At 39.1% G+C, this 10,847-nt stretch overlaps 1 protein-coding gene across 3 annotated transcripts in view; it reads right to left on the bottom strand.

Moving 5' to 3' along the window:
- Nucleotides 1-455: 455 nt before the first annotated feature.
- The window catches only part of ADNP2 (ADNP homeobox 2), a 38,539-nt gene continuing 28,147 nt past the window's right edge, over nucleotides 456-10,847 (bottom strand). The window contains exons 2-4 of one of the 3 annotated variants that reach the window (XM_089682224.1): nucleotides 10,189-10,278; nucleotides 9,158-9,278; nucleotides 456-5,117 (exon numbers count right to left, since the gene is read on the bottom strand). In XM_089682224.1, coding sequence (XP_089538350.1) covers nucleotides 2,304-5,006 — 2,703 coding nt within the window. In that variant the 5' untranslated portion in view covers nucleotides 5,007-5,117; nucleotides 9,158-9,278; nucleotides 10,189-10,278 and the 3' untranslated portion in view covers nucleotides 456-2,303. The remainder of the gene's footprint in view (nucleotides 5,118-9,157; nucleotides 9,279-10,188; nucleotides 10,279-10,847) is intronic. The other 2 variants (XM_089682222.1, XM_089682223.1) reach the window with 2 other exon arrangements.

Raw genomic sequence — 10,847 nt, 5'->3', positions numbered from 1 at the left:
TTAGTATTTGACTGAACGTCCACTTTAAAGCAGAATGAAACCCCAAAAGATGCTCACCTCCACCTGAGGCAGTTACATCCCTTGTCAGCCGCTAACATCTTCTCCCTGGGTGGTGGGTTTTCAAAATCCTGATTGGCCCCACATATGCACACAGGAATCAGTTAGGCACAGCTGAAGAATTCCCAGAGTGCACGCTGAGCTGTGCACTGGCAGCTTAGTGTACAGTTGGTAGGAAACGGAGCAGAATAGACTATTACTTCAGAATAGACTTAAGGTGCTTATCATTTCTAAAATTTTATATAAGCACCTTGAGGCATTTGCTTTTCTAATATCTCTGTGCAAGCGAGTCCTCTTTCTCCTGAAAAGATCAGAAGCACCTTGATCGCTTCAAAACTCATCTACAGTAAACAGTGCAATTGTTGCAGTGGCTTCAAGAAACAACACTGTACTCAATCTGTAGTTAAAATGTTTATTTGGAACAAAAGCAAGTCCAAATTGGCAAAGGCAATATATTCTTTGTACTAGATATATTACAGTAAAGTAGAAACGAGAGGGCCTAACTGGCACCACATTAAGCCTTTCCTACAACTAAGGGTTCCTGTTCTTCCAAAGTTACTAATAAATTATATAATATTTATATAGGGATATAAAAGAGTCCTGTATCACACATTAAAAACTGAATTGCAGAAAAAGTTTAATTTCCTTACTGGAAAAAAAAAGACATGTTAAGTACACCTAAAATGATGCATAAATGATGCTCCATCCAGTATGTAGATGAAAGGAATAAAGATGTAGACCTCTATAAAGAAAAGGTTTGGGGTTCAAACCACATAACTACCAATTAAAACAAACCGTGTACAAAAGTGGAAACTGACAGAGCTACAGCTGTGAAACAATTATTGATGTATTTAAGGAGCAGCACATAGAAAAGTAAAAAAAAAACAAAAACTGTACATCGCACCTAAATTACAAAGCCAACCCCTAGATTTGCCAGTAGGCTTACATATTAATGAATTTCAAAGCTAAGAAATGATGAAATCTGCTTAGAAGGTCAGTACATGGTGCAGGAGCAACAATGTAACTAGAGTAGTGATTCTCAACCTTAGCGAGGGCTTGTTAAACATTTTTTTTTGCAATGTTTTGGAGAAATGTATGCACCCACAACTGCAATCATATCAGCCAGTGAAATCCTAAACTGCAAATACATGATACACACAATGCTGCCCATAGCATTGCATTATACATACACTTGAACTTCAGAACGTAGGGGGAAAAAAAAAAAGCGCTGTGGCAAAAAAAAGCAGGCATAGGGACTCCGTGTACTGCACACTGTGTGTGACATAATAGGCTCTGAATCTACTCATGTGCTACATTGTACAGCGCAGTGGTTTAGAACCACTGATTTACAAGATTCTACCTTTCACAGGAGATAAATCTGGATGCTGCATTGGGCCACACTATGTTCTCTCTGCAGAGGGCTCTGGTCATTCTTGCGATCACTTATAAAGTTCTTTATGGAGAAGCATAAGCAGCTCTTTGTACTCAAGGCTCAGCCCTGAGCACCCTATTAGTTGGGTCCCGATAGGAAGCACAATTCATTAGTCAGTAGCCTAACCACCCAAGACTCCAACCAGTGTCTGGGGAGTTCTTTCCTCTTCTGTGCAACTCCTTCCAAGCACACTTCCTCACCCAGCATGGGGGCCAACTGCTGAACATAAGGGAACAGAGAAAGGCACTGTCCAGCAGAAGAGACTTCATGGGCTTGTGGTTGAGAACCACTGACCTAGCAGATAGGATTTGTTTTTACCCGGATATTTCTAGTGATCCTATATAAGCCTCAACACATCTATTCTTCAGTGTAACAATGGGCCACAGTCTTAGATTAAATACTATCAGTAAAGACTAGTCAAGCCCAAGCTTTGAAAAGCTTGGGCTTGACAGGTCATACAGTATATTGACAGACATACAGCGCATCTTCACAAACTGAGCTTCTGGAAAACACAAACAAAAAAGCATACGTAGACACAGGAGAATATAGTGCTGAATGCAGGAAAAAACTTGTGAAACTGACAAACTTCTATAGAGAGGTCAATTTGCTGGAACTATTGAACCAGAAGTTAGGAGCACCATAGTGAACACCAAACATAAAAAATGGATTAATGAGCAAGTGTTTTGGATCATACATTTTAAACCAGTTCCAGTTTTCATTTGAATCATTTCTCATCACAAGTGACGTTATGTAAGCCATTGTACAGCTAACCAGCTGCATCCCATTTTCTGTAAAATTAACCTACTGAAGCAGTCTAATAATCTTCAGACAGGTCTATGTCATGCTTCACTTGCTTAAGATCATCCATTTTAAATCCCAGTAATACTTGCTGTTTGTGATTTTTGAGAAATTTCGTGCACATATATCGCCTTGTACCAAAAAATGAAGCAACGTCACTCTTCCACATATCTAGTACATGTGCCAGCAATTCAATTTCCTTTCTGCTGGGGTAAGGTTTCACATGGAAATACTTTAGCAGGAATTCTTTTTTAGCCTCGTGAGATACAGTTGCAAAAGCATCTGGTACCATCACAAGCATGCTAACATTTTGATCAGCAGAATGATCTGAAAATTCTGATTTGGAGTCAATTTTTCTTCTTTTAGAAGGCACAGGAGAGGAGTCTTTTGAAGCACCTAGACCATTTTTCTGGCTCTTTGTATCATTTGATGCAACCTGAGTTTCTGCAGTATAATTTTGCTTTCCTTTTGAACAATCATTTGATCCTCCCTTTGACTGCCCTTTAGCATTGCTGTCTGCAGACAACTCTAGTGCAGCAATACTATCTTTAGGAGCATTACGACAGCGCTGAAGATGCAACGCAATGGCTGACAAAGTCATACTACCAGTGTAGACACCGCAGCAGTGTATACACTTAAATGCAGGGGATTTAAGTATAGTATGCATTGTGGGCATTATGTGGTGCTTATCTTTCAAATGCGTTTCCAGTGCTTCTGACTTGGATAAAGCGTATTCACAAAAAGAACATTTAGAGTTCTGCTCATCATGCGTGCTTCTCTCAGCAGATGTTTGTATTTTGATATATAAGGGAGTAGAAGTGTTAGAATTGGCTCCAGCAACTACAGCAATGTGCATTTCTTTTTCTCCAAGCTCTTCCTTGGAAACATGAAAGGTAAAGTCAAAATGAGAAAACAGTGCTGTACCATTGGTATCACACGATACTGTAATACCTTTTCTGACAAAGTCTGCATGGATTTTCTTTTTGTCTACATGCAGGATTTTCATGTGGTAGATAAAGTTTCTGAGTTCGTAAAAAACAGCTTTGCAGTACAGACATACCATACCGTGCATTAAAAGGTGCTGTAACACCTCTTTGTCTTGAGCAAATACCTTGCAAGTGACACATCGAACAGACTTTTCCTTCACAACTTTCAAAAAAGATGCATGTGCTGCTGCAACTATAGGTTGCTTTGTCTCATTGTTGGCGGCAGACTCTGTTGGCTTATCAGGGCCATTCTCCTGTTTTATATGAGCAATCTGCATGTGAACTTCATATACGTTTGAGGGGAATAGTTCATTGCATACTGGACATGTCTTCCACTGTCTGGTCTTGTCCTTAGCACCTGGAGCAACACCTGGGCTATTGGCAGGAGTACGTTTTGGAGTTGGATTTTTTTCTGATGTGCTTTCAGGTGCCTGTACAACAGGGGGTGATGGTGCGCTGGCTGGAGAAGTGGATACATGAACCACTTTCTCTGGCTGAGACAGCTGTGCAGGCACTTTTGGTGGATTAACAGCTGGAATAGCACATGGAGCAACCGGCAATGTTACAAGAGTATATGTAGGTATTCCATTTACTTGTTTTCCAGTTGGAATAAGCTGCCTTATTATAGGTGCCGCAAGGAAAGTATTTTGGGGAACCCCAGGGTGATTGCCTGCAACATTAGTTGACTTCAGTGGTTGATTCACAGAGATGATTGTAGGCCTTACATTTTGATTCATCTGTATTACATTGGATTGCAAGGGAAGCATTGCTGACTGGTTCACAGGAAGCAAGCCCCTGGGTAATGGCTGGTTGACTGGTAAAACTGTAGGTCGCACAGTGGTCTGAGCTCCAGGAATTATCTGTCCACCAACACTGCAAGCAGAAGGAAGCACTGTTGCAGTGACAGGCTGATTTAGAGTAAACCTTGGAGACAAAAACACAGACTGGGGAAGGGAAGCTTGTAGGGTAATGCTCTGGTTTTGAGGAAGGGAAGTAGTTACAAATCCAACTTGAGCAGTAGGGGCAACATTAGTAGTTGTGGTCTTCACTATACCTCCAGCAGGATCAGGAACCGATGTTATAGATGGTACTAGATTTGAAATAATAGCAGTAGATGCTCCCAAAAGTGGTTGATTGGGACCGTTTTGAGGAAGTGAAGCCACCTTTGCATCTTGAGCAGATGGAAGAGCCACAGCTGGGGAGATTGGCAATGGTGCTGGTTTAGGTGAAAGCGCTATGGGTGGACCAAGTACTTTCTTGTATGGCCTTCTTATACTTGATCGACCAGCATCAGAGATCTCAGCTCTCAGCTTCTGTTCCAAATCTCTATGCTTGTCAGATGTTAGAATATGGTACATTAATGCATCATGGTTATGAATTGTGTAATTGCATTTTTTGCAGTAAAATCTATTATCAAGATTAACTTTTGATCCAAGAGTCCCTTTAAGTTCCTCTTCGGACTTTTCCCCAAAATAATTTTCAAGTTCACTTTTGTGGTGGCTAGTTAGAACATGCCTCTTTATAGTGTAATATAGGCTGTCCGTAAAAGAACACCTTGAACAAGAAAATTTCATTTGAACTGCTTTTGGTAATTCTTTTGTCCAAACAGGATTCTGACTATCTTTTGTAGTAGGTGTTTGCACTTTTCGCACACTTGAGTGAAAAATCCGCATGTGTTTGACCACATTCTTTGTATGGGAAGTGAATGGACACCTTGGACAACTTGACATCATCTCCTGATCTTTCTCATCTTCATGATAGCGCTGCAGATGACTTTTGAAAGACGACAGCAGTCTTGTTGAAAAGTTGCAGAGGCTGCAACAAAACTGCTTTGATCTGTAACCCTAAAGAAAATAAAAAATTAAATTAGTTCTGTTCTTGTTTTATGATCAAAAGCACCAAATATTTTCTTACTATGGGAAAAAAAAAAAAAAAAAAAAAAGATCTTCTGCACTTCTGGATTCTACTTCAATAAAGGAGAACAAAATAAAGTACAATAAGTAAACCCAAAAACAAAATTATAATATATTGCAGCTTACCAGTCTTCGATGTGGTGGCTGCATTAGTTTTCTTTTTAAAGCCAAAAACATTCTCCGCAAGTAAAAAAAAGAAATTCATGTCGATCTTACCAATAATGCAGAGACCTTAATAATTCTCATAAGCTAATAATTAGAAAGCAAAGCAAATCTTCTTTGTTCTGTAATCTATGAATCCTATCACCACCCTGTAATGCATACGAACAAAAGCAGACATGTTTGGTAAAGAGGAGGATTAGCAGTACTTTCACCTTTAAGTGAAGGTCCACTTTAAATATGAATCAGACTTTTAAAAAAAAAAAAAAAAAAAAAAAAAGGGCCGTCACCAAAAAATCAATATATAGGGGACTTTGTCACCCCTATGTGATGAAAAACAAAAAAAAAATAATAATATGACACCCAAGCACTCCCTAAAAAAAAAAAAAAAAAAAAAAAAAAAAAAAAAAGTTTTTGGAGCCCCCACATACAAATGTAAACAGACGTATTGGGGCACCTACACGTGAAAATGTCGATTTCAATACTGATTTTTACTAAAAGTTTGTGTTTCCTAGACCTTTGCAATAATATTGTGTGACATAAATTGGAACTACCACTATTTTATTCTCTAAGGTGTCTGCTTTCAGAAAATATAGAACATTCCTAAAAGCACCTCAGATTTAAATATAGTTTGGGTTAAAATTTATTTTGTTTTATCTGGACAAGTAGATTGTCATGAGGGACAAGTAGATTGGGACACTGATTTAGTCCCCAGAGAAGTATTTTTTTCACATCCCTGATTGTATACCAAAAAAGATGCATTCAAGGCTTGCAAATGGCTGGTGCCATAACTTATGTGCAGCACCATGGTAACTGCAGAACAGAGGCTTAATTGTAAGATTCCTTGGCTGTAAAGAATGAGGGTTGCTTTAATTCCAGCTGGAAATAAATGTCAGGCACCTGCAGATACTCTGCATATCATTTTTAGATGTACAATACAGAGGTGATACAAATACAGATTTTTTTCAGTCTAACATCTCTGAAATGTTAAAAATTTACTTTTGCACTGGCTGTACTACCAACTGTACTCTTCTGGAAAGGCTTAACATTAACAAAACTGCATTTTCTATGCTACACTACTTGCTTTCTTTGGAAAGCTAATGGCAGAGCTGTGATAAAGAGGAAGAAGCGAAGACAGGTGCACAGACTCTGGGGGAACCCCAGGAGATACTCAAGTATTTGCAAGGTCTATTTACTAATTTTTTTATTTTTTTTTTAAAGGCCAGAAGTTAAGGTGAAGCTGTGTACCTAAAGTCATTCTTTGACATTAGATTACTTTTAACCACTTTATCTCCAGCTACATACCCATACATCGCTTGAGTTTAAGCCGTTGTACTGGGAGGATTCCTGCAGCTGGAATAGTTATTTAGAGCCAACTGTCGGCTCTCTTAATAGCAAACGGAGCAGCTAACTAGCCACTGGATTGCTATTACAAGCAGCGGGAGAGGACGTCCCCCTTCAATGGCTTTAAACAGGAGCTTCTATCGCATCAGGAGTCCAAATTGACCAGCCAGCGCTGCCACAAAGTGGGCACAGAGCCAAAGACCACATAGGCTTTGTTCAGCTCCGTTAAATGGTAAACTGGAAGCAATGACCTGACATAACTTCTGGTTTACTAGGAAATACACGGCATAATTTTTAAAATATAAAAGCATTCATTCAATCACATTGATATTGGTGTGATTGAATGCTTTTAAAGAGCAGAGTAGGGATAATGGGTCTCATTGACTCCAGATCCCTCCATAAAGAGTACCTGTCACATGCCTATTGCTGTTGCAAGGGATATTTACATTCCTTGGGACTGCAACAGTGATTTTAAAAAAAATTAAAGTGGCAGTGTAAAAATAAATTGAAAGAAAAAAAAATGCCCCCCAAAAGGCGAATGCACACACACAGTGATCATCCCACTCGAGGTATCACTGCAAACGTCAGATCATGGGCAGTAATTTAAAAACCTGTAAGGCTTTTAAAGCTTCGCATTGGCGTAACATCTTTTATACAGCACAAAAAAAATTGTGTTATATACTGTGTTTTCTTGTATTAAATTTAAAAGTGTTTTTACCAAAAAATACGTTTTGAAAAAACTATGTATATGCACATAAATTACTGCACAAATGTACAATTTTCTATTTTCATTTTACAACTCTATGCTATCCCTCCATTTTAATGCAGCTGTGTGCATTGTTCCATAGACAACATGCATCTATAAAAAAAAAAAAAAACATGACTTTAGCTGGCCAAAACATGGATCAAATTCTAAAAGAATTTTCTTTCGAAAATCTTTTCTAAGATTAACCATTAGTGGGCCACATCAATGGCTGATTTTCGAGTGACCATCGAATTTGAGTGATCAGGCATGTTGGAAATTTTTGGAAAAACTCAATAATTTCCAATCAATGATGGAAGAATCATGCGAGAAATGTAATTGAAAAAAAGGATCAGCATAAGCTGTGATCTGGAAAGAAAAAAATTCTTGGCCACGAAAAAATTATTTTCTGTAGCAACATGATGTGAAATTAAAGGCTTGGTTGGTCGAATTTCTAAATCAATGGCGCATGATTGGATTACAAAACACAAAATTTCAGATTTTCTAAAGAAAATTTGTCCAGAATTCGACCCACGTATGGCCTGCATTTTTTACTTCCCTTGTGCAGGAGGCCTTTTTAACATCTTAGAAACACATGTTGTGCATTTCCATTAGGATGGCAGCCTGCAAAGAATTTGTTGCAATAGAAAGTAATAGAAAAAGAGCCAAGAGTTCAGTGGCTCTGGTGTGAATTTAAAGGCCTCCATCACACAAGTGCTGAAGCCATACATCATGAACAGGATGGGTTTTTTGGCAGCTCTATATTCTCCAGGTGTTGCCTGTAGCAACCCATTGAAGTATATTAGAATACAGCGGTTGCACAGACACAGCTGCTTGTTCTAATGTGACCAGTCTGTGGTGAGCAGCCCCAAAAATACACAGTCTGCGGTTAGAGCCACTCGCTCACACCCATCCCATTAGTTGGGCAGCTATAACCTTGGAGCGGCTGCATCCTAATAGACTTAAATAGGCTGCCTGCAGGCAGCATCTGGAGGTTAGAGACAGTGCCTGCAGCTTCAAAAGCGAATGTGGTCTGCTAGAACTTTTGATATTAAACAGTATCAGTAATAGGCATTTTTTATTTATCTATCAGGTCTAAAGCAATGCTTTATGTACTTTCGGTCTTGTCAGACAAGACAAAGGTAAACAAACATGTTTTGCCAAATGCTCAGCTATTAGCGCTGTTGAAGCTGCATTCACCATACAGGTCAGTAAAAGCACCATGGGCAGCACTCCCTTACACAGAAGATACAGAATTCTTTATCTCCAGCTTAAAAATGCTCAGTTGTTTTCATTCACTCCTAACTAGCACAGCGGTTTCAGAAACTCAAAGATAAACATTATACAAGTAAAAAATCTGACACAGAAACCTCAGGGCTCCTTGGAGCTCTGCTTGAACTGGCAACATACTTTAGACTTTGACTCTACAATCTACCTTCGAATTACCAGTGCAAAAGGTCTACATGTCAGGATATAAATTAAACAATGTAGGCAGATGTTGCACTACATAGTTCTTGCCAAAAAGAGGATTGTACCATCACACTGTTAGGTGTGTGGGAACTGCTGGCATCATAAAAATGAAGTTGGCGTAATGCTTGCACTCTGCACATCAAAGTTTAGGTATGATTATACAAATAACCAGCACATTGTTCCAGGATGAACCCCTTTGCCAGTTTAAAAACAATTGCCAAAAGAGTTCACTCTGATATGTTGTGCAGCTGCTTACCTGTATAAATTAACCTTCACAGCAGTGATCAAAGTGCAGATTTTTAGCTTTTTCCTGTAGCCATTTAGCAATGTATTTGAGATGCATGGTATGACTTTAAAAGCATCTACCTGATACCACCCTAGAAAATAAAAAAAAAAAACTGTAGTTCTGGGTGTACGTTAGAAGAGAAACACATGCACACAGTCTATAGCTTCAGCGTTTTTAGAAGGATGTCTTAAGTTACAGAAAGCAGTGACATCAAGGGAGGATATTAGCTCAGCAAGAAATTGTAAAAATTGGTAGATTTTCCTAATCACCCACCACCACTCTGATGCCCAAAATTAAGTTTTAGATTTTGCACAGGTAGTCAGTATTGTCAGGCACCTATTACAAAAACCTACTTCTATTTTTCAATAAAGAAATCTTAAAATGACAAAATTAACATCAATGTGTTTTTAACATGCATGCTACAGTTGAAAATCCTGCCAAATATATTAAAAACAACAATATGCTGTTGCTCAGGCAAAGTCACAATGAGGCCCCTTTCACACTAGCAATCTGATCAGGTCCGCCTGTCAGTTTTTCAAGGGGATCTGATCGAACGGTCCATGTATCCCTATGGACTGGAGAGTGTAAATGGATTTGTATCCATTTACACCCGCCTACCTCCAATCCGATCCGCTAAAAGAAACAGAAGGGGATCCATTCCCCCTCCATCTAGGCAGATCAGAGGGTTTACACCTGACCGCCAATAGAGCAGAGTGGGTTGTGTCCATTTCTGTTCTGCATAAACTGAGTGAACACGGACATGTCACCTGCCCACTCTGCTCAGCAAGGGATCATTGGACAGATTCCCTGCTGAACAAAGCAGATTCCGCACTGTGTGAAAGGGGCCTAAGGCACAAAAATAGCTCCTGCACATTTAACCTTCTGCAAAATAAATAAATATTGTCATTGAAACCTTGCTCAAGAAAGACAGTCCTACACAGGACTTTGATAGTAGTAAAAGCTGTTCTACTCTGATTGCCAACCACTAGTGTTAGACATACATTTCTGCGTCCAATAGCTTCCCAAAGCGAGACATCCTCCCATGATGTACTGGAAAAATTTGTGTCGCCTGGATTATAAGTGTTGATTTCCTAAAAAACAAACAAAAGAATATACATTTTGATACTTAATGTATTTAACTTCTTGAAAGCTTCACTATTGCTAAAGGTAAAAGGCCATGCAATTCTGGCAAACAAAAAATGCTTAAGCGATTCCCCAGATAGGTAGCAATACAAAATGAGAACTACAGGAGTTAGACAAAAAAAAATGGAACACTAGGATTTGAAGGTGTGAAAGTGACAATATGTTTCACCTTGAAAGAAGCTTCCACTGTGTGATGAGACAGCTAACAGGTGGGAAGCTTCACTTTCGTCATTCACGGAGTGCGCTGCTAATAGAGTCATGTCAGAGCTCATGGAGCTTTAAAGAGGGCAAATTGTTGGTGCCCATGACTAAAGTTGCCAGTTTTCCGTGTTGCGAGGTACAGTATCAAAGGTTATGATGGCATATACAGTTTCCGGGAAAACGTTGTATGCTAAACAAATGTGGTCAACTGACCGAAAGACAAAATGACATTGCGCAGTCTTCATGGGACAGAGATTGAGCTCTGCAGTCACTTTTGTAGCAGATGTTTTCTTATTCTTGGTTGACCATGTCGACC

The sequence above is a fragment of the Staurois parvus genome, unplaced genomic scaffold (assembly GCF_062004578.1).
Source record: "Staurois parvus isolate SC_StPar_1 unplaced genomic scaffold, SC_StPar_1.0 ptg000287l, whole genome shotgun sequence".
NCBI classification, from domain to species: Eukaryota; Metazoa; Chordata; class Amphibia; order Anura; family Ranidae; genus Staurois; species Staurois parvus.
This window is presented reverse-complemented; position numbering and strand designations above follow the sequence as displayed.